The sequence below is a fragment of the Felis catus genome, chromosome B1 (assembly GCF_018350175.1).
Source record: "Felis catus isolate Fca126 chromosome B1, F.catus_Fca126_mat1.0, whole genome shotgun sequence".
Taxonomy (NCBI): Eukaryota; Metazoa; Chordata; class Mammalia; order Carnivora; family Felidae; genus Felis; species Felis catus.
The window spans coordinates 16,407,399-16,431,211 of record NC_058371.1 but is presented as its reverse complement, the minus strand read 5'-3'; the positions used below and the strand labels follow the sequence as shown (position 1 = coordinate 16,431,211).

The following is a 23,813-nucleotide window of genomic DNA, read 5'->3' as shown; positions in this document are numbered from 1 at the left end:
TTTGAACAGGTTGGATTGTATATGTACCATTAAGTGGTTAGAAAAACAAGATCAGAAAATGGATGAGAGTTCTAGGTTAAAATTATAGGTTTGAGAATTTTAAAAGAAGAGATGATTTTTTTTACCAACAGAAGAGTTTTCCAGTTATGTAAGAGGAGAATGAACAATTTTACCTACTTTCTCTCTTTTTTTAAGTTTATTTATTTTGAGAGAGAGAGAGAGAGAGAGCACATGCACAAGTGAGGAAGGGGCAGAGAGAAAGAGGGAGAGAGAGAATCCCAAGAAAGACAATCTGATAGCACAGAGTCTGATGAGGGGCTCGATCTCATGAACTGTGAGATCAGACCTGAGTCGAAATCAAGAGTCGGATGCTTAACCAACTGAACCACTCAGGTGCCCCTTTACTGACCCTTTTCTAAAAAGAAAATGTTAAAGGACTCTCTAAACATGGTTTATAACAATAATCACAAAAGTCATATTTAACAGAACCATAAATAGTTTATCATAATTTTTTTTCCAATTGGTCCTTCTGTTTTTATCTCTACTATCATAATCCTTTAAGAAGGGAGATACAAAAAGAAAATTATGAAAGGGTCATCCAGAAAGCACTTTTCTTACAATAGGACCCAACCAAAAGCAGAAACCTCTAGGAGTGATTAGGGTCAGGCCACTGCTTCTTCCTTAGAATTGTCCCTCACAGCTGTTCTCAGCCCTACCCTGACAGTCACCTCTGAACACTTCCTCACTGACCTCGGTAAACAGTAGGATAGAGAAAAACTGCCCATTTCATGTCCCTGCTTTCCATTTTATCGGCCTTAAGAACTAATGAAGTATTATATTGATGTTGTACAGATGTTGCTTATATCTAAATGATGCTAAAATGACATGTAAAAAGGCAGAAAGCAAAAAGTGTATAATCAACTGGTTATATAAGCCAACTCAGCAGGTGAGGTATAAATAATTGGTTATTACAATTACACTATGCCAAATATCTTGTGTGATTTTTTTCTTTCTGAATTCACTGCTGGCTGTGTGGGCGTACCATGCAGACACAATCAGTGACTGACAGAGGAAATGTGATTTGCAACAACGTAGCCAGCCCGAACCAGCAAAATCAACAAGAATATATGATGCTTATTTCCCGTCTAACCCAATATAGGTGCGGCCCTGGAAAATGTTTGAGACCAGAAAACACCTATCCCCTGGGACTTTTTTTTTTTTTAATGTTTATTTATTTTTGAGAGAGACAGAGAGAGACAGAGTGCGAGAGAGGAGACATAGAATCCAGAGCAGGCTCCAGGCTCTGAGCTGTCAACACAGAGCCCAACGTGGGACTTGAACTCAAAACCGTGAGATCATGACCAGAGCCGAAGTTGATGCTTAACCGACTGAGCCACCCAGGCGCCCCTCCCCTGGGACTTTTATATAATTCACCACAGTGGGCAGAGTAGTGCCAATGCTGGTTTTGTGGTTTACACTATCCCCAGGCTGCTATACTTGGCTTACAGCTTCCTGAATCTCTTCGTTATCAGTCAGTCTTCAAACCACTTCCAAAGAAACTACTCTATTAAAGGTAAGGTACTGCTCTGGTCTCCAGGACTGATTATGGCCCTATCATACTGGGCATGAAGTCCCGGATCCTCATTCTCACGTTTTTAAAGCATTTCATACTTGTCTGCCCTCCTCCCTCTCGCCTGCCTTGTGAATGGGAACATCCTGGGTTCTAACGCCAGAAACACTCGATTCCATGCTGAGGAAGGAACCTATGCCTGGACCCTCCCCAGACTCTCCTGGCCTTGACATCTACACCAGGCAGACAACGGTGGCAGGCGGACCTGGGTTTGTGATCTTACACAAGTTACTCAACTTCTAAGAAATTTTCTTACCTAAAAAAAAGAAAAGGACTTATAAGAACATTCTAATGGATTCGGCCTGAGGACGAAGTAAGGGCACGTCAGTACAGCAATCACTACAGCACCTGAACCCTGGTGATATTCCATGAAGGTCTGTCCCCCCTTTTCCTCCATGCAGTTTCATCTGGCTTGGGGATCCTCTTGATCCACGGCACTCCACTCAGCACCCTCACTCTGGCTGCAAAGCCCACACAGGACACTCTCAATTCCCAGGTTTCTGTTAGACTCACCACCTACGTGTGTCAAAAAATAAGTGTAGAGACTTCATTTGAGGGAGTTGACAACTGCTCCAGTCAAAATTAAACCATATTTTCAGTAGAGTGATGAATCATCTTCTCGTGTATACTCTTAAATATTTATTTTCGAGAGCGAGTGGGGAAAGGGCAGTCTGCACTGTGAGCACAGAGCCCTACAGAGGGATCGATCCCATGAACCATGAAATCATGACTTGAGCCGAGGTAGGGGCTTAACTGACTGAGCCACCCAGGTGCTCACATATACTTTTAAACGCTCACTGGACTGAGTATGTTTGCATGACATTTTCACTTGTATATTTCTTTGTTTTAAAAAATAGGTTTTGAATATATGTGTATATATGTTAATGTATATCATATATACCCATCAATAAATGTGACTATGTGTACTTAATTGCAGAAATGCTTAATAATTATTGATGCTGTGCCAGCCATTAGGCAGAAATAGCTTATTTAATTCTCAAGATAACCTGAGAGAAGTACAATTATGACTATTTTACAGATGAAGAAACTGAGACTTAAGGACGTTAGGTAACTTAACCAAGGTCACACAGCTAATAAGTAAATACTAGCGCACTCAAAATTGCTAAACAACTAACTGCATTTATGAAGCTTTTGTTTCATTTTCACTGGAAGCCTAGAAGCTGTGCTTTAAGTGCGTTTAACTCCGAATGAAGCGCACTGCTGAGCTCCGCGTCGAAGATAAACAGGAGGACAGGTGTCACTTTAAGAGACCACTGGAGGTTGTAACCCGAAGCCTCCTCCAGCGCCGGCCAGAGTGGTCTGGGAGGCTGCACCCAGCCGGTGCGCGTCTGTAAACTCCCGCGGGTCTGGCGCGTCTCTTTCTTCCAAAGTTGGAGCTCTCCTTGGTGGGAGGGGGTGGGGACACGGGTAGGCCAGTGACGTCACTCGGGAGCGGGGATAAAGCTCCCCGGCCGCAATCGGGGCGAGGGCACTTTCTGGGGAGCGGAGTGGCTGTCCTGCTCGGGGACACTTGCCGCGGGCAGGGCCACCCCTCGCTGCGCCCCGGTCCCTGGGAGCCAAGGCCACCACGCCAAGAGCACCATGCCCCAGAACGTGGTTCTTCCGGGCCCCGCGCCCTGGGGCTTCAGACTCTCGGGGGGCATAGACTTCAACCAGCCTTTGGTCATCACCAGGGTAGGTGTTTTCGGTTCTTTCGCTGCGAGTCGGGGGCTGGCGTGCGGCGGGTTGCCCAGGAGCGGAGAGTGGCCAGCAGGCCCCGGGTGCGCTGGGTGTGGGTCCTCCGCTTCGGGCTCACAGTTCGAGGGGCGGCAGCAACTTGGCAAAGAAGGTGGGAGGATGCAGGGCAACTCAGGAGAATTTACAAAGTCCGCTCCAATGGTCCATCCTCTCGGTCCCCAGCAACTTTCCAGGAGAGGTGAACTGACAGCGTGATTCCCCTGGACTCCGAGGAGGCTAGGCTGCGAGGGGTGGGGGCGTGGGGGCTTCTGCTCTCGAACGAACCCCCGTTTCCTTTCAGCAACAAAAGAAATGAGGTCCCAGGAAGGAGGGAGGGATGACTGACATTGGCGGTGGTTCCTCAGAGCCAAACGCGCACCTGAGCGCTTTTCTCCTACGGATGAAAACTTCGGCACGGCGCTGATCGCAGGGCACAACCTGGGTCGGCCAAGTTGGAACCGCTCATATCAGCCCAGACGGGGAAAATATTATGAATGTGTTTTCCTAGGTTTCCAGGCATTTTGAATAAATATTTTCCAAAGCTGGGAATTTGGCTTAGGAATCATCACCTTATAACTCAAACTACAAAGAAAACCCGTCAGATAGTTTAGTTTACCTGATGGAAAGTCACATTCAGCCTAGTAACTCTGAAAATAATAGTTTATTATCAGAGTCCAGCTTTCCTTACTTAATATTCCCTGGAGAAAGAAAGAGAAAGGAAATTTCGGGATTTCTGCCCTGTCAGTAAATAAGTGATTTGTCTAGTTGATTTTTTTTCTAACACAAGTGTCTGTCTTAATAGAAAAGTATTACTTCAATTATCAATATAAGGTATATTAAACATAATCAAAAAGCATAAACTTTCAGAATATTATACTCTTCTTATGTTTTCTTCTTTACTGCTTATAGTGTATTTTATAAACATATACTTTATAATCTGACTTACTCCTATAGAGTTTTAAACAAGGTAATACCTTTTAAATTCTGCTTTACTTATATATCTATGAGTTTTGGGAACCAATGTCTTTTTAAAATATCTCACAACATGTACCATACATATATACATACGCATACCATGGAACATTTCAAGCTTTGTTTTACATTGTTTGAAAACATATAAACACATCTGACATGTGTTTTGGTATGAGACATGAAAACTTAACATACCTCCAAAAAAGTTCCTAAGTAAATTAAGCAGAAAATGGTTCAGTGATCTGGGCCAAGCAATGAATGCCTTTTATGGATTTACCAACCAAAGCGGTTTCCATTATCTCTACTAAGAAATATTTTTAAAGTTTCTGAAGCAGTTTTCATTTGTTTCGATGAAAGGAAATAAGTTCTTGAATCTTAACAAAGGATAACTCATAGTAAACACTAAAGAAATAATCTCGTCACCAAAATCTTTTAAGTGATTTATAAAAGAAATATCCTGCTATTACTATGTAACACATCAATATGATTAGTCTTATGTTTGAAATTTTGCATTGTTGACATTATAAATAACGTTTATTTTAAAGCAGTACTTATATTTTGCCACTGGACTACAGGAGCTATTGGCAAATGTAGTTGACATGACAATTATTATTTGGGAAGCCAATTCGTACTTGAATTTTTGATTCGTTACTAATTTGTATCACTCATTTTCACGTGGCTCAATAACAATGCGTGACCATAAATGATTATTTCATTTGACTCTGCCTTTTCTCTTCAATTAATTTAATTCAAGAATAGCAGGTAAAATTCAGCCATTTTGTATTCCAAGTGCTCCCCAAACCATGCACATCACAGATTCATATTGAGTAAATGAAAATATATTCACTTGAACTTTTTTGCCATCGTGAACACCTGAAAATATTTCCATTAAAATTATAAGGACAGTAAAAATCACTTGTAACAACACTAAAAGGTATTACACAAAACGAATGATCAGTGTTGTAATTAAACAGCAAAATTCGGGGTGCCTGAGTGGCTCAGTCGGTTGAGCATCCGACTTCGGCTCAGGTCATGAACTCACATCCCCTCGTCAGGCTCTGTGCTGACAGCTCAGAGCCTGGAGCCCGGTTTGGATCCTGTGTCTCCTTCTCTCTCTGTTGCTCCCCTCCCCCTCAAAAATAAATAAAGATCTCAAAAAAAAAAAAAAACACAGTAAAATTCTATTGCTTGTATCATTGTTGTATTATACGGACAGGTATTGGTATGATTGTATGTGTGTTAGTGCACTCCTTTGCTTCCTGGGCATGCTCCTTAGCGCTTTATATGCACTAACTCACTTAAATCTCATAATAATCCTGTAAGAGAAGTAGTAGTGATACCTTTTTGCACATGAGAGAATGCAGCTTCAAGAATTTCATTAACCTGCTGACGATCACAAGTGGACGGAACTTGACACTAGCCCTGCCTGCCTCCAAAGCCTGCATTCTGAAGTCCACACATTTAAGAAGAATCTTGCTTGTTGTGCAGATCTTTGCCAACAGGCGTTTTGCGCCATCCGCTTCATCGCCTGGTCCTACTGGTTCCCAATCTTTAACATCTACCATGTCCCTTTTTTTCCACCACTGTCCCTCTTCAAGCTTCCATGACCTCACACCGAGCTCTTTGTCTCCCCTCCCAGACTCACTCTGTATCTTCCTACCAGCTGCCTTGGGGAGGGCTTCTCTCTTCCCCCTTCTTAAAAATCCTTCAATGGCGACACCAGTTTAGAGAGAATAAAATGTGTGGTCTTTGCTCACATTCCCGGCCTCGGCCCTCTCCCCAACTCAAGTTTCCAACTTCATTTCCTCCCTCTCTCTTCCTTCTCTCTCCCTTTCCTCCTCGCCCTGCATAGGTTGACCGGCATTTGTGTCACTGCCCTGGACGACTTAGATTTCTCTACCACATCATTTTTCTCCAGATTTCTCCTCCTCACTCTACCCCACTGTTCTCTGTGCCTATGGAAACCCAATCAAATACCACTCCCATAGTATTCTTGTAATAACAAGCATTTCATCCATTTGATTACCATAGCTTTTGCCCTACAACCTCTCCTTTATATCATGCTTTGTGCCACAGATGTTTCAGTACATCTGTATCCCACAAGTTGCATGCTCCCCGAAGGCAGGAACTTCTAAAATTTAGGGGCCACCCAGTGCTGAGCACGGAATATAGACATGATATGAATGATTGTTTCAATTGTTCGCTTTTTATGTAACTATTATTATCACAATAGGTGCAGATTGTATGCTCAAAATATTCTACAATAAAGATAAGTGAGAATTGTTTTATTGTTAATTGTTCTGTCTGTGTGAGATAAGTTCTTGAGTATGCAAAGAATTGAGAAACCAATGCCTAAACTTAATATCACCAAAATTCCTATAAATGAGACACGTGCCTCAAGTCCAATCGGCTTTTGTCTTGCAGCAAGCTATGGCCTTCCCTCCTTGCTCCACACTCTGCAAATGCAAATGCCCCTAGACGGTGGGCCTCTACCCCACTAGAGTTGGGGCAAGGGGTTACCAATGTAACTCTCTCTAGCAATTGATGCTACAATTCACAGAATTAGGTAGGGCAAAGGGTCCCCACTCCAGAAATCATTGGCAATCCAATTAGTCAGCCGGGTTGATTTGTATCATGAAAGACATCAGAAGTAAGGTAAACCAAACTCCAGGCATTCTTGACAAAAAAGTAGCAGGGGGTTGTGATACGCACAATTTGTAGGACAATAGTTTGTAGGCAATAGGTGTGCTATACCAGGCACAATATGAATTTCCGTTGTGTATGTGGAAGGGTTGTTACTGCACACACCATACATTACTGGCCTCTGCATTTCACAGAATAAATCTGAGGCTCACATCTCTAAGTGAGCAGCTTTTCTTTTTCTGGCAAGAAGATGCTAAGGAGTCTCTTTCTTTTTTTTAATGTTTGGACCACCCAGAAGGTGGATCTGCTATCACAGCCAAGTTACAGATGGTTTGTTTGCACAAATGGTCCAATTTGGAATAAAGTACAAGTTTCTTTTGTGTATGAGATGTAAAATCATTGTATACATCTGAGGCTGGTATGTCCTTTCCCACTCAATGCCTCTCCCTCCCCCTCCTCCTCCCTCCTTCCTATTCAGAGCACAGTCCGGCCAAGATCACGGCTAACTGAGAACGCTATATGGACTTGGGTACCAATATAGAAAATGTTACTGTATTCTTAAGTTTTGCAGGCTTGAACATAGAAAAGTATGTTACTCCAATATAAACTATGTTTGAAATTTGAGTTGTTAGAAAGAAATGTTTACAGTTGAATGCAATCCTTTACCAGGATTTCAAGTGCAGTAGGAAGGTCAATGGGAAAACCTGTTGAATTTTATTCTACCAAAGACATGTCTGCATGGAAGTGCTGGTTCATATGTTCATAACATTCATTATTAATTATCTATTAATTGCAGAAATATCTATTAATTGCACAAATATCCCACAAATATCTATTAATTGCAGAATGTACTGTATGTGGAAGGCACTGTGGGGGATACAGTTATAATGTAATGGGTTTCTACGCCCCTGAGACGCTCGAATAGGAGAAGGGACATATACATACATACCACAGCCTGTCCAGGATTCTATGACACAGCCTGTCCAGGATTCCATGCGAAAAGTATGGCCAAGGGTAGGAGGAGTCAGGGCCAAGACTGCCTGCAGGAGGGGCCTTGTAGGATGGTGAGAGAACTTGAGCTACAGAGTTAGACCTACCAGGAATTACAGATTTTCACAGGATGTGTGACCCTAAGCAAGCTTCTTCTACTCTGAGAGCATCAGTTTTCTCATCTTAAAAGAGTGTCTTGAGAATTCAGTGAGATAATAGTTCTCAGTAATACGATACCAATAATAGTTCTCAACCCCGGCTGCACAGTAGATTCACCCAGATAACTTGTGAAAATGCTCATGCCCAGGCGCTATGTATAGAGGTTCTGATGTGATTGGTCTGAGGTATGGCCCTAGAAATGTAGATTACAGCCAGGCACCAGAGGGCTTTAGATGCCAGGAAGGGCACTGGAGTCAATTTGTAGGCAACAGAGAACAACTGAACAATGGGCTCTCTCACTATTTTGACTCATACCCCACAGCACAGCCCTTTAGTATATACTTGCCTTGTTCATAACTATTTTAATCATTTTTATTCTTAACATAAACGTGTCACCACGGCCATACCTTGTGCTTCCCTCCTGTCTCCTGCAGTAAGTAGAATATTATAGATGCTTTACCTGTGATTTAAATTCGTTTTTTTTCCAAATGGACCCAAACAATACATTGATATGAATAATGGAAATCACCCGAGGCATTTGTTGAAACACAAATTCCCTCGTTCCTCTCCTAGAGTGTATGATTTGTGATTCCAGGCATTTAGAGTATGACAGGAGTCTTTATGACAAGCAAGAACCCCAGGTTCTAACATGTTTTAACTCAAAGAAAAGACTTCTGGTCTTAGGAGTTTAAAAATAGATAGTACTGATTTTGACAAAGTATAGCTAGAGAAAATTAAAAGTTTAATATTATTTTATCCCTGCAAGTCACACTAGGGATGGAAACTTTTATTCTTCTAACAGTTCTGGGTCTGGGAGAATTTCCAAGTGGAAAACAGCTATGAAATGTCTCCCAAAGGCTGAGATCTAATAATCCCCGTTGTCTTCACCAAGCTTCTATTAACTGTTCCTATCAGAAAATGATGACAATCACTATAGTGACATGATCACAGAACTGAAGTGAGTACAACAAATATTTTAGTGATGAGACTGAAGATCTCAAAGTATGAGAATTTATTACCTCAGCAATTTTATTCATTTAGATGAAACTTGGATATCCCTTAGAGCAACAATGTTAAACAGAATTGATAGCTAGATTAAGTAAATAGAGAAAAAAAAATGAATAATGACTATCCTCAAGTAAAATATTAAGAACAACCTAGTTTATTCCTGGAGCAGTTAGAGGTTTAAGTCAAGTCCTATGCATTCTTCTGCTCTAAACAGTGGAAATTTGCAGATGTAACAATGATGGGTTGACATTAATAGCTATAATCTTTGGTTCTGTAGAGAGTAGGTCTTTTTGTTCCATGAGCTTATTTAAATATCCACTTCATTCATTTTTAATTATCCATTAATTCTAAACACTGGAATATATACTGCAATGTATTAGAAATATACATGCACTATAGATATTCTCAAGAACTTCCAGTCTGGTTGCCAAGACAATACACAAGTAAATAAACAAACATTAAAATACAAATTGTCTTCAGGAAGGAAGTGAATAAAATGTAATGGTGGAGAATGATCGGGGAGGGTCTGGAGAAGCTACTTCAGATGTTTGGGGAAGTCTCTTTGAGAATGTGATATTTAAGTCTAGACCTAAAGGATGAGGAGAAGCAACTGGGTGAAGAGTGGGGGAAACACTTTGGGCGAAAAGAACAGTGCATGTGAAGCCCTGAAGAGGGTACACACTTGCCCTATTTGAGGAACTAAAAGGAAACTGCAATAGCTACAGCACAGTGGGTGATGGGAGCAGGAATGGTATAAGATGATGTTAGAGAAAGAAGTAGGTAGGATAAGACCAGGTAAGGACTATTAGGTGGTTGTAAATAATTGGGATTTACCCAGAAAGATTAGGAGTAGGTATAGCAATCAAACACCGAATACTCAACATGGTAATAATTTCAAATTTGCTATCTTTTAAACATTTCATAACCATATGTTTCCCATTAAGTATTCCTTTCATTCCCCCCCCCCCCAGCCCACCCTCCCAAAAAAGAAATCCATGTGGGTTTCTTGTAGACAGCATAAAACTGGATATTTTTTTTTTACCTAGTTTGACAATTGCTGTTAAAATATCAGAATATGGTTAGACCATTTACATTTAATGTAATTATTGATAAGGTTCAATTAAAATTTAGCATCTTGTTAGTTGTTTTCATTTGTTCAATCTGTTTTTCATTCATGGAGAAGAGATTGTTTATGGATGCAAACTTCCCTGTGTCTGCCATCCCCAAGGGTTCTCGAATCTCAATGCTAACTTTAGTAATTTGTTCATAATTTTGGCTGAATTCTTCTTTATGGCTAAAATGGTGGTCCCATGTTCCTCTATGCTCTGATACAGTGATACGAGTTGCTTACTTTCTGTGGAGGCACCTGTCTTTCCTTGGATCCCAGGCCAGTTGGTTGCCCTGCAGCATTAGCTCTCTGAATAGTTCATTAAAGGTTATAATTTTGTATATTATATGGCTTCTTCTTATTAATGCAGGAGTCATTCTCTTTCTAGCTTTCTATAGCCTAGATCCCCCTTCATGTGAATTTCAAAGAGCATTACTTACAGGGATGCTACAGTAGTTTCAATTCAAATACAAAAGCTCCCTAATTTGGGGGAGTTGTATTCCCAAATAGAGAGTTATGGGTGAAATAATACCTAAAGAATGAACTGTTTAGTTTAAAGCAAAGAAAATATGATTCAAGCATGGATTTAAGGAAGATGTTTTAAAAGAGAATAAGAGAGGTCATTATAGATGACACGTCATTAGTAAAAAACAAAAATATTTAGCATGGTGGAAAAATAGAGCTAACACAATTGACCAATTAAGAGTTATTTTAAGTTAGATTTAAAATTCCCGGCCCAGCTTGTACCCCAATGTTTATAGCAGCACTCTCAACAATAGCCAAATTGTGGAAAGAGCCTAAATGTCCATCAACTGATGAGTGGATAAAGAAATTGTGGTTTATATACACAATGGAGTACTACGTGGCAATGAGAAAGAATGAAATATGGCCCTTTGTAGCAACGTGGATGGAACCGGAGAGTATGATGCTAAGTGAAATAAGTCATACAGAGAAAGACAGATACCATATGTTTTCACTCTTATGCGGATCCTGAGAAACTTAACAGAAACCCATGCAGGAGGGGAAAGAAAAAAAAAAAAGAGGTTAGAGTGGAAGAGAGCCAAACCATAAGAGACTCTTAAAAACTGAGAACAAACTGAGGGTTGATGGGGGGTGGGAGGGAGGGGAGGGTGGCTGATGGGTATGGAGGAGGGCACCTTTTGGGATGAGCACTGGGTGTTGTATGGAAACCAATTTGACAATAAATTTCATATATGAAAAAATAAAAAAAAATAAAAAAAATAAAATTCCCTGCCCAGTGAAACGTTTAAAATGTTACCAAGCTGAAAACATAAATGTCAGTCACAAAACTCAAGATAGTGCGGAATGTTGGTTTTTAAATGATGCCATGATTTCTTCCAGATTACTCCAGGAAGCAAGGCGGCAGCTGCCCACCTGTGTCCGGGAGATGTCATCCTGGCTATTGATGGCTTTGGTACAGAGTCCATGACTCACGCGGATGCACAGGACAGGATTAAAGCAGCAGGCCACCAGCTGTGCCTCAAAATTGACAGGTGCTCTTTAATTAATGGTGTTAAAATGTGATCTGTTTTGCAGGAGAACCTGAACTAGAACTAGAAATGGTTTCATCCTCCCAGTGCAAAGGAGTGTCACAGGGCCTAGAATTTTGACTGGCTTTTTTTAAACATATCAGCCACTTTGGTCTGTTCTTCACTGATGTCAGTCAGCCTAGTAGTTGCTAACAAACTACTTCTGAAAAGAATTCTTTGGAATGTCACGATAACGAAAGAGGCTAAAAGAATTCTTTTTCCTGTTAATAGCACCATTAAAGGTACTGGCCACAGAAACAATGTACAGGACAGCTACTTGTACTGTTGTTCTAAATGCAGTAGAGAATGGGATGGAATTTAAAGATTCTCCAGAAGAATCTCTTGACTTACCAAAATGGGATCATGTTGAAAACCAGTTGCTAATACCCTGTATGCCATTGGCTGTTTTGTACAGAATTCAGCCCAGAAGAATCTGACCAGGTATAAGAGTGCCTGTGGAGTGAGAGTGTTAGAGAACGAGACATTTCTAACAACAACAACAGCAACAAAAAAAAAATGGGGAACTTGAACCTGATCTCTTGCCATATCCCATTGTGAAAATAATGTTTTCACATTAAATAGTGGTTGTTAGTGTGGGTTTATCCTGCTGTTACTGTATTCCCAACTTTCCCTGCTCTGGTTCAGAAGGCACAATCAATCAGCCAATTGCCATTTCAGGGGTGAGATTGACTCTTTTCCTATTCACCCACGACCTGTGCTCCTGCCAAGCACACAGTCCCTTAGGAGCACATGGTCCCAAACAGATACATGAGAAGGACATGAGATTGGACAAAGCTCATTTCCTTGATGCCAACAGTAAATCCCCCTGGCAAACCACTCAGTGTCTCCTGCAGTGGCCTGGGTAGGAAGGAGGGAAGGAGGGAAACCTAGAGCATTTGCCCTGTGGTCATCTGCCTCCAGGGTCTTCCTCTCCTATACTGTTGCCTGCAGGTACTGGCAACCTACTTTCTCCAGAAACTGTACAATGTCTTTTCCTTCGTTCAGGCTCCTATAACAAAAATGCCATAGATTGGGTTGCTTAAACAACAAAAATTTATTTCTCACAGTTCTAGAGGCTAGAAGTCTGAGACCAGGGTGGCAGCACGGTCAGGTTCCTGATTATATCCTCACATGGCCTTTCTTGGTGCATGCACACAGAGACAAGAGATCTCAGATCTCTTCCTCTTTATGTAAGGACATTGATCCTATCGTGACAGGTCTACCCTCATGACCTACTCTAATCCTAATTACCTCCCAGAGACCATCACACTGGGGCCTGGGGCTTCAACACGGGGACTTGTGGGGGGGACCCAAACTTCAGTCTATAGTAGTCCTCCATGCAATTTTTATCCACTCAAGTTTCCCCAAAAAGTAGGCAAAAAACTCATTAGATGGGAGAATACAGAATAATGACCAGGGAACATTGCTTTTGCTTAAACTATCAAGGTTTGATAGTATCTCGATAAATATGATGGGAGTTTAAAGTATACTATAACTGAAAGCACCGTTAGAATTTGGAGCTTACAAAATTTCTTTTATTTACAGGGCAGAAACTCGCTTATGGTCTCCACAGGTATCTGAAGATGGGAAGGCTCATCCTTTCAAAATCAACTTGGAATCAGAACCACAGGTATGAATTTTAGAGTAAATGATATTCACATTCTATTTCCTTTTAAATGATGTGGACACCTTCCAAGAGGAAGAAGCGGCAAATACAAAAAACTTAGAATGAGCCACCTGATGGAGCCATTGTCTGTCTTTACTCTGTGAGATTAATTTATATTATCCATGTGCTTTTTCCATCAGGAAAAAAAAAGAAGTATGCCCAGACAAGCACCTTGTTAAAAGATAGATATGTTCTCTGGAAAAATTTGGCTGTATCTATGTACGGTCCACTTATTTTTTCACTCTTTTTGATGGACTTCTGCCATATGACCATGACATAATCCAAGAAGTTTAAAATGTTAAAACAAAGCTAAACAAAATTAGGGTCTAGCGTTTGAAACAGGTGTCTCTAATTTAATAATTATTGTGAACTTCAAGTCTTCCAGGTCTTCACCCAGATTTTATTTTACATTCTTCTTTAATTCTCAGTTCTGGAGTTCTATAATTAAGTTTAGTCGACAAAAAAGGGTTTGCATTATGTAATCATGGTGATATTCTGCCCATGCAGGAGAATTACAAAAGACAGAGGATTTTTCCTTGAGGCAATTCTAATGAGCTAAATTAATCTAATAATCTGATGCATATCTGACCATGTCTATTTTCAAAAGCTCCAAAAACACTGAAATTAAACTAACCCTCAATCGTGCTATATGCAAAATGTAATTAAGGAAAGGATTTTAGAGCCTCTCCTTAGCCAGAGGTTTCCCAAGTTTAGAGAGACAGCTACATAAACTGGGTATCCCTTTTTAAAAAAAATTTTTTTAACGTTTATTCATTTCTGAGAGACAGAGAGAGACAGAGCGTGAGCAGGGGAGGGGCAGAGAGAGAGGGAGACAGACACAGAATCCGAAGCAGGCTCCAGGATCCAAGCTATCAGCACAGAGCCCGACGCTGGGCTCGAACCCACGGATCGTGAGATCATGACCTGAGTGAAGTCGGACGCCCAACCGACTGAGCCATCCGGGCACCCCTGGGTATCCCTTTTTAAACAAGTATTCCTACTAAACTGATTAAATATTCCCAAACTGTAGTTTTCCTATATAACTGCTGCAAATGCATTGAAAACATATTTGTAATTTATGCTTTAGCAACATCTGCCTTTTCAGGATCAACTCCTGCATTTGTCCCTTCCAGTTTTCCACTTTCTTCATAAGCCTCCATTTTCTCCTCAGTAAAAACACGTTCAGAGTAACGTGTACCTGTGTCTCATAGGGCTTCTCAAAGACCTAAATAAAACACTGTAGAAAAAGAACTTGGCATATCGAATTGTTTATAGAGATTTCAATTTAGTGGGAGCTCTTGGTGGGACTGGTATGGTACCCGCCTCCCACCAGGCTGTGATCAGAAGGCCTCTGGCCTCTCCTGACAGTGAGGTGGGAGCTGCCCACGAGATAGGACCTCCTGGACACCAGGACTGCCTTCCACATTACCATTACAAGGGTCATTACAAACTGCTTTGGATTAAAACTTTGTTTTCAGTTCAAATACAATCCCCCCAGGAGAAGAAACATCCTGAGTAGTTCAACCTTTAGAGAGCATGAGTTTATTAGATCCTTGCCCTAGACCTTTGACTGGAAGAAAGGAAGAGCCTGAGCCTAAAAATCATTAAGAGCAAAGGAGGAGAAAACAGGCCCCAAAGGCAGGGAGCGTGATCTGGGCTATCCATGAAGGTGAGGACTGCTGTGTCTGTTCTCTTTACTCTGAGCCTCCCGGGCAGAGCACACAGCAAGCGCTCAATAAATACCTGACAAATGAATGAAAGGAAATGGATAAACTGCCTCTTCTACCACCGCCCAGGACCAAACCTGGGAACCAATTCTCAGAATGGTGCTTGGCTGCCCCCAGCCCCGGCTGCTGCAGGGTAAAAGTGGTCATGCAAGTTGAATGTGATTTAGGTCAGGCGAGAGCTCAGCTCTTCAGAGAAGGGATCTGAATGCTGGTGGTGGCTTAGCCCCTGGCCTCCGAGGTGGATTGGTGAAGAATAATACCTGTCATCAACATTACCTTAGATAGAAGACAAGACTGCAGGAGGAAAAAACAAGGTTCCCAGGCGGAGCCGTCCCTTGTAGACAGTCCTTTGCAGGAATGCCTGAGCGTCGTCCCACCTCCAGTTCATCCCTTAGAGGCAACACATGAGAAAAAGAGATCATGTGGTGCTTTAAAAAGCAACAGAAAGAAAGGAAAGTTTAAGGCTCACACATATGCATTTATTGACCACCCAATCTCTTATTGTCACCAGGACGAAACGGATAAAATTCTGAATTTCCTTTTCCGTATATAGTACACATCCAAAATTGTACTGCACCCTTCCGCAAATTAATTTTCCATTCCAGACTTCTCCTAATGTTTAAAATCTGATCTCACCAATATGAGCTGCTAAGATATGGGGTCAGGGGCACCTGTTGGCTCCCTTGGTGGAGCATCCGACTTCAGCTCAGGTCATAATCTCACGGTTTGTGAGTTGGAGCCCTACGTCGGGCTCTCTGCTTTCAGGGCAGAGCCTGCTTCAGATCCTCTGTCTCTGTCTCTCTCTCTCTCTCTCTCTCTTTCTCTCTCTGTGCCCCTTTTCCACTTGTACCCTCTCTTTCAAAAATACATAAACATTTTTAAAAATTAATAGGGGCGCCTGGGTGGCGCACTCGGTTAAGCGTCCGACTTCAGCCGGGTCACGATCTCGCGGTCCGTGGGTTCGAGCCCCGCGTCGGGCCCTGGGCTGATGGCTCAGAGCCTGGAGCCTGTTTCCGATTCTGTGTCTCCCTCTCTCTCTGCCCCTGCCCCGTTCATGCTCTGTCTCTCTCTGTCCCAAAAATAAATAAAAAAACGTTGAAAAAAAATTAATAAAAAATTAATAAAAAAAAAATAGATACAACCAAAGTACCAAATCCCCAGTGGTCCCTCACCATGTCTCAGTACCTTCTCTGGCATGCGGGTGCCTCAGCAAGTATTTAGTAAGCACGGGCTGAGCTCAGACCAAAACGGGAGGCTGTGTTTTGCTAACATCTGTCCAGAAGTGGAGTTTAAGGGACATTGTCTGAGTTTTCGTTCTAGAAGAAGCCCCTTTTATAAATCTACAAGTTTGAATTTATGACCATAATTATTACAAAAACTGGACTTTTTAAAATAACCCTGATTTTAAATACTCTGGCCTCTCCTCGATCATATATTAGTGCCTGTGTCCTACATCTTGGGGTTAAGCAATATGGATATTTAGGATAGCACAAATGGGGGAAACATAGAGAATGAGATAGGTTTAAAAAAAAAAGAATGAAAGGTGAAGCTTGGGTTAAAGGCTCCAGAAGCCAGTCCGATGGAGCCTCTGAACATTCCTTTACTTTGAGTCATGGCTCATTCTTACTGGCACCCTCTCAGGGAGGCCGGTGTTCGGTGTTCGAAGGTCTCAGAGATAAGAACCATTTCAGTTCTTCCCTTAATGGGCCAGAGGCCTCCTACCCTGATGATCCTCAGGCCAGATCTCTGCATGATCGGTTCACGTAACTTGGCACTTCAGGACGGACATTCCCTACAAACATAGCTCAGCTTTAGCACAACCCCTGCGATCTGAAATGCCAAAGCATAAACTGAACAAAATGCAATGATTGAAAGAAAATGATAAGCAGTGAGTTTAACTTGGAGCATGAGTGTGGAGGAAAGCTAAACGGAGGTTATGTTTGTCTTCTTATTTTATTTTTTTAATTAACACGACGCCATGCAAAACGATGTCTTGCAAAGAGAGGTCTTCCCCCCCCACACACACCCAAAATAGGAACTCCGCAAATACGGCAACTTTATGGACAACAAAGATGTGTCTGTCTGAGAAATAAATGCTGTTGATATATCATGCTTCAAGACGCCACTGTAGATGAGTAGAAAATGCCATCGAGCAAAACAGTATTTGAGTTCTTATTTCTCAAGCCCAGTGAAACTTTCACTGTAAATTCTGTGACCTTGGCTATTAGAATAAAATACTTTTCATTTTAAAAGTAATGTATATTCGGGGCGCCTGGGTGGCTCAGTCGGTGAAGTGTCCGACTGCAGCTCAGGTCATGATCTCACGGTCCGTGAGTTCGAGCCCTGCGTCGGGCTGGCTCTGTGCTGACAGCTCAGAGCCTGGAGCCTGCTTCAGATCTGTGTCTCCCTTTTGCTCTGCCCCTCCCCCACTCACGCTTTATCTCTATCAAAAAATGAATAAACGTTAAAAAAATTAAAAGTAATATATATTCATTGAGGGGGAAAAATATTACATCCTACCACACAAGCCCTGCCACAATTAAGAAAATGTTAGTGTATTTATTCCCAGTCTTTTCCCTATGCATAGATTCAGGCTTTGGGGACTTTCCTTTTGCAGTTATAGTAACAACTGACATGAAATTTTAATGCCTAGTTTTTTTTTCATTTGTTCATGCTATTATTAAGTAGTTAAATTTTGTTTTTTTGAATTTAGACTTGAATCTTAGACTTAAAAAGAACCTTAGAAGTTGTTTAGATCAACCCGCAGCCATTGAATAAAAGCCTTCCATCCACACTGAACATGGCCTGGGAGCAGATATGCATTTTCCTATACAAAGCATTATATTAGCATTAGCTGTAGGCTAACGGTATGTTGTTAGAGGTCTGTGTCCTTCAAAGCCGGCATTCTCAAATAAGACATTATGCTTATCTTTGTTTAGTGTTAGTTGAACAACTCAAAATTATAATGTAGCTATCACAACACAGGAAAGATGCTTTTCAGAAGCAAACATCATTCATTTCTAAATGAGAAGATAACTGTTTCTGACTCCATAAAAGAATTGCATCCTTGGCCCTAGAAGATCTGATAATAAAGATGTATAGGAACTATACACACAATCAAGTGAGGTATGGGTTGGAGTTGTTTATATTTTCAAAAGATAGCTTTAGTCTACAATTTTGTGATGACTGGAAGGCGGCCCATTCAAAACAAGCTTTCTTAATCCCCACACTGTTCCCTACTATATACGGGAAACACTTGAAACAGATCACTGAAAAAAATTTGCAGGGGTGACTATTTTTCTTTTGAGGGGTGAGCATGAGGTCAGGTGGTGATTGTTCATAAATCCCAAATATGACAAAATACCATTAGTTCTTCAGCGTGCCTTGATCGAAGGTATGCTCCCTTGTTTTCCTTATCTCCCCACCACTTTTTTTCGTAAGTACATACATACGTCTATGTATGTACCATGAAACATGTTGTTTCTTTTGGAGCTGGTAATAGCCTCAGTTCTTGGGCTGAATCTTTATCTCTGGACAACTTCTTCAAGTAGGAAGTTGAAAGGTGCAACTGTCTTGGAATGCTGTCACTGCTGAGGTCATCCTAAGGGCTTGGAGATTGTTGTCACCAGCTGCATTCTCCCCCATATCAGCAAGTCTCCATCTAGTTGCCTAGCTTTTACTCTGTTGGCTCTAGCACTTGATTAATTCAAACTATTATTCCTTAGTATAAGCTCCTAATATTTAAAAATGACATTTAAAATGCATTCATTAACTGCAGTGGTTACTTATTGAATTCCTAAAAGAGGAGAATCATTTGGATGCTTTTGTCTGGGTAAAATAAACACAAGAGCTGGACTGTATTGACTGCTGTATAATTTTTTACGGTATTACTGTTACGAATGATTTTCCAGAAAATGTAAAAAGAAGTTAATGTGGAATACCAAACTTCTCATTGGCTTTGTCTTTTGATTCTGTTTGACCATCAACAAGGATGGAAGACTTGGATACAATGTTGCCTCCCCGTGCCATACTTAAATTTGTTTACCTTTGATGTATACAACTTCATTGTGCTTTTCTGGAATGACTCTAGCAGCCCATAAACTAACGCTTTGCAAAGCCTAAATACAAATGTTTGAAGCCTATATTAGATTGAAGCCTATATTCTTTTATATCCTCTTATGATTATGTGCAGAAAGGGCTTTTTTTATTTTAACAAATTACACATTTATGACCTTTGCAATATATAACCAAAACTGAAAGCAAAGAAAAAGGTTGGAGCTGATTAACTCAAATGCTGCTTTTCGGAAGCACTACTAGAAATTATTAGTGCACAAATATTTTCAGTGAAGATACCTCATTTACAGGACAATCACCACCCATGTTTATTAATCATTTTAAGACTAAGAAGAAATAAGGGCAGCGACTTTTTCCCCCATAAAACCATCATTAACTAATTTTTATAAATTCAATTCTATTGATCAAGATCTTTAAGGCGTATCATACTTTGTTAAAAAAAAAAAAATCCCACAAAGCTTGAGTCCTTCAGTTCTGCCCGATTCACTCTTTTAATTAGCCTGAGAAATTAATAATTTACCAAAGCTAAATGAGGCAATTAGCCTTCTTCTTTCATTTCAAAAAGAGTAACAAAGGCTTGAGTCACCACCACTGGCATTACCTACAATTGTTTCCAATTCACTTGTTTCCTGCCATAATAATGGCTCATCAGAAATCATAAAAAAAAAAAAAAAGCAGAATTCATCATTAAATCAGCCACAACAATCAGATGGTGGCACTGTATAAATGTGTGACTACACACATTTTCCCATATTCTGGGACTCAGCATGTTTCTAAAACCACAGTTGGTGATTTCAGTCATTCTGCTGCCTAACAGCAGCAACCCTACTGTCCCCCAACGAACTCCTAGGCAGTGAGCCATTATTCTGGAGGTAAAAATAATGAATCGGTGAGATGCCAGTCAATCCAATCACACTATAGGATCACAGCCTATTGTATTCAACTCAGACCTTCTCAAGTTTAAGAGGCTATTATGATACGCGGCCCAAGGTTGATGAGAGAAAAGTTGCTCTCTACCACATCCCCGATTTTCAGGCGCCAGGAGATTTGGGGTAGCTGGAGTCACAGACTCAGTACAGCTAGTATTTGAAGCTGCACCCCATTCGCCTGTTACAACTCTTAAAATTTTAAGTGAACTTTCCCAAGAAACCTAGATGGGGGAATAGGGACTCCGTGTGAAGAGTGGCTGCTCAGAATCAAAACACCGAAGCATCATGTGGCGTGGGTCCCTAAACGAAGCTGTCAGTGTGTTCTCAGGCACAAGAACCTCTGTGCAAAACTCTGGTTCCTCCCCTAAGAAACGAAGACAGTCTCTTTTTCTAACAACAACCAAAAAAAGTGCCATCCCACGATTTACTCATTTGTAATGACAAGAAGAGAAAAAAATGACATGAGCAAGAATATTACAAGACCTTGGTTGTTTTTTTTTTTAATAATAACAGCCTCCTTTCAGTAACATTTCAAAGAATCATAAATGTTTGTGCTAGTTGAAATCTGTGTGAAAAATTGGTGGCACATTCACCAAAGTAAGTGAAGTCGATGTGAATGCGTGAGTGAAAATATTGGAAAGATTTATCTCACTGATTCTGCCAAATGAAAAGATCTGGAAAGAGAATCAGCTTGTGTATATTTTAGCCTTCCCTCCTGGTTTTCTTCTGTCGCTTAGGAGAAAAAGATATTTAATGACTTTACGAAATTACAAATCTCTGTAAAAATTGGAAAACCGGATTCCTACATTAAAAAAATAATAACATAGAGTTTCCGATCATTCAGGCATGTTTCAGAGTTTGGGACTCGGATGTTTGATCCTTTTCTCCAAGCAATAAAGTGGAGATCCTCTTGTGAGTCTTATACATTAGCTATCTGAATTGTTGACTTTAGTCCTTCTGGGACTAAAAGAAACATGAAAAGTTCTTTGAACACACAACGTGCAATCATCACAAAAAAAAAAAGGGAAAGAAAAGAAAAGAAAAGAAAAGAAAGTTTCCATATACATGGTATCCCTGCTCACATAAGGAAAAAATAGTCTTTTAATGCTTATTATTTGTTCTAAATTTAAAGTTAGAACATAATGCAAAATAAGAATTTTTTGGTGGTAGGCATAAAGAAAAAATAAAACTTTTACTTGGATTAGTTAAAATGATTAGGTACAAGTATTCATAAATGCTCCCTCTCTCTGATTGTTTTGCCCCTCCTTTTCCTAAAATGGAGGAAGCTGTAATAAGATACTCATAGAAGAGAAAGTGTATATAAGTTCTTCTTGAGAAAAAGTTAACTATGATAATTCTTCTAAGCCACAAATCTCATTTCTGACATCGAATTTCAGTATCCAAACAAGTCATATGAGAATTTCTTAACAACTACAGCCGTGAAAGTCAGTAGGGCCAAACAAAAAGAATAACGTTCTAATTCTTTCATGATATTTTAAATAAGGTCAATTCATCTGCACCTTAAACGTGGCTGAATACAGCACATGTAAATTTCACAGAAAATGTAGAAAGGTTTATGCGTAACTCCTCCTTTAACCTTGCCGTTAATCTTGCAGTGGGGTGAAGAAGCCTTGATTAACAACAGCGATGCTCTAGGTTTGCTCATTAATGGCTTTGTTGTGCGTTCTGTGGCTCTGTGTATCTTGTCTGCCATTGTACAGGAGTTCAAACCCATTGGTACCGCGCACAACAGAAGGGCCCAACCTTTCGTTGCAGCAGCAAACATTGATGACAAAAGACAGGTAGTGAGCGCTTCCTATAACTCACCCATTGGGCTCTATTCAACTAGCAATATACAAGACGCGCTTCACGGACAGCTGCGGGGTCTCATTCCTAGTTCACCTCAAAAGTAAGTATCCAACTTGCCTTCCGGCCACCATGCTCTTAACAGTGATAGTACGGTTTCTTTTCCTTTCCAAAGTCCAGCTCTTGCTGTTTTATTTCTACTTTCCTGAAGGCACAGTCAGATGTTCAGTTTAAAGACAAGCGTCTAGAACAGATCCAGAATGTTCTGGAGTCCAGTCTGCCAGTTCCTGAACATTTAGTGAACAGATGCTTAAAGTGAAGAAATCGCTCGGTTCCATCATCCCCCTTCTTAGTCATGTCAATATTTGGTGGTAAATAATCTTCTCTGTGCAATTATCATTCATTTACTTTTATCTAAAAAAAAAAAAAAAAAAACACAAAAACTATCTTCCACTGAGGAACTTTTTAACCCTTTGTTTTTACAGGATGTGAACTACTTTGAACACAAGCACAATATTCGGCCCAAACCTTTCATAATCCCAGGCCGAAGCAGGTCATAAGCTCTGAGATTGTGATGTCTGGAGTGCATGCTAATAAATCCTTACTAATCACTAAGAAGAGTAACCCTTAAGGGTTTGGAGTGACTCTGCTCATTTTGAAGCCTATTTCGAAAGCAAAAGAAACAAACTCACTTTTAGCAGAGAACAGTAGGTAACTAACGTCCATTTCTGAGAGTAAATACTGGCCAGATTATAGAGCTGTGAAATGTTAGGCAATCACCACATATATTTATAACTAATACCCCTGCTGCTCTGAGGATCCCATCAGAACACAGTGACCTTTGAGGCAGGCAGATGTACCCCATTCCCAGGGCACGAGAGCCCAGCCAGCAGGAACAAACACGGACACCGGCACCCTATCAGAAGTCAGGAGACAGGCGGGGCCCAGTGGGAACGCTGGTGCAGCCTTCTATGTTTCACAGGCTGTGAGTAGCCCACCTCAGCCCTTGTTTCTCACAGCACCATTAGCCTGCTGTGTAACCCCACTCATTCTAGCTCTTACATAAAAATAAATGTGGGGGCACCCGGGTGGCTTAGTCGGTTAAGCGTCCGACTTTGGCTCAGGTCATAATCTTCTGGTTCCTGAGTTTGAGCCCCACAAAGGGCTCTGTGCTGACAGCTCATAGCCTGAAGCCTGCTTGGGATTCTCTCTCTCTCTCCCTCTCTCTCTGTCCCTCCCCTGCTCACACTCTGTCTCTCAAAACTAAATAAACATTTAAAAAAATTTTAATAACAAAAAATAAATCTTCATCCTTATGGACACTTGCCAAGAAAAAGAGGCCACTTGAAAAGGAACTTTGCCACACAGAGGAGAGCAGTATAAGGAAAGGGCTGGGAGAGAGGGAGATATGTTTGTTACCCTCACAGATATAACTGTGTCCACACTGCAGTAAGAACAGGTCAGCTCTTCAGTGCTGTCCATCAGAGAAACAGATCGTCATCTTCAGTCAGATGATCCTTTTCAAATAAATATCTTCTCTAGAAATTGTACTCCAACCTGGGGGGGGGGGGGGTGCGGGGAACGAATGCCCTGTGTTGGCACATTGGGAAGGAGTGACTTTAGGAAACCTCAAACCCATTCCTCTGACCTCAGCTACATTAGTCAGCCCAGAGGAAGGAAGTTGGCTGTTAGGATTATTGAATAATGATCTATATCCAGTGTCACAAACTAGCGGCCCAACTTACAGAGGGTGTTTTACGTAACCCTTCTGTTGTTGAAAAACAAAAACAAAAACAAAAAACTTAAGCAAATGC

General features: G+C 40.9%; 2 protein-coding genes across 5 annotated transcripts in view; one reads left to right on the top strand and one right to left on the bottom strand.

Moving 5' to 3' along the window:
• Positions 1 to 3,098: 3,098 nt before the first annotated feature.
• PDLIM3 (PDZ and LIM domain 3) overlaps positions 3,099 to 23,813 on the top strand; it is a 30,431-nt gene continuing 9,716 nt past the window's right edge. For 2 of the 3 annotated variants that reach the window (XM_003984594.6, XM_003984592.6), the window contains exons 1-4: positions 3,099 to 3,325; positions 11,610 to 11,761; positions 13,343 to 13,427; positions 22,485 to 22,552. In XM_003984594.6, the coding sequence (XP_003984643.1) occupies positions 3,233 to 3,325; positions 11,610 to 11,761; positions 13,343 to 13,427; positions 22,485 to 22,552 (398 nt within the window). In that variant the 5' untranslated portion in view covers positions 3,099 to 3,232. Of the gene's footprint in view, positions 3,326 to 11,609; positions 11,762 to 13,342; positions 13,428 to 21,914; positions 22,103 to 22,484; positions 22,553 to 23,813 lie in introns of all 3 variants that reach the window. The other variant, XM_003984593.6, reaches the window with a different exon arrangement.
• The window catches only part of CB1H4orf47 (chromosome B1 C4orf47 homolog), a 96,602-nt gene continuing 87,123 nt past the window's right edge, over positions 14,335 to 23,813 (bottom strand). The window contains exon 7 of one of the 2 annotated variants that reach the window (XM_045056844.1): positions 14,335 to 15,580. In XM_045056844.1, coding sequence (XP_044912779.1) covers positions 15,575 to 15,580 — 6 coding nt within the window. In that variant the 3' untranslated portion in view covers positions 14,335 to 15,574. Of the gene's footprint in view, positions 15,581 to 18,626; positions 22,414 to 23,813 lie in introns of those variants that run through there. The other variant, XM_045056843.1, reaches the window with a different exon arrangement.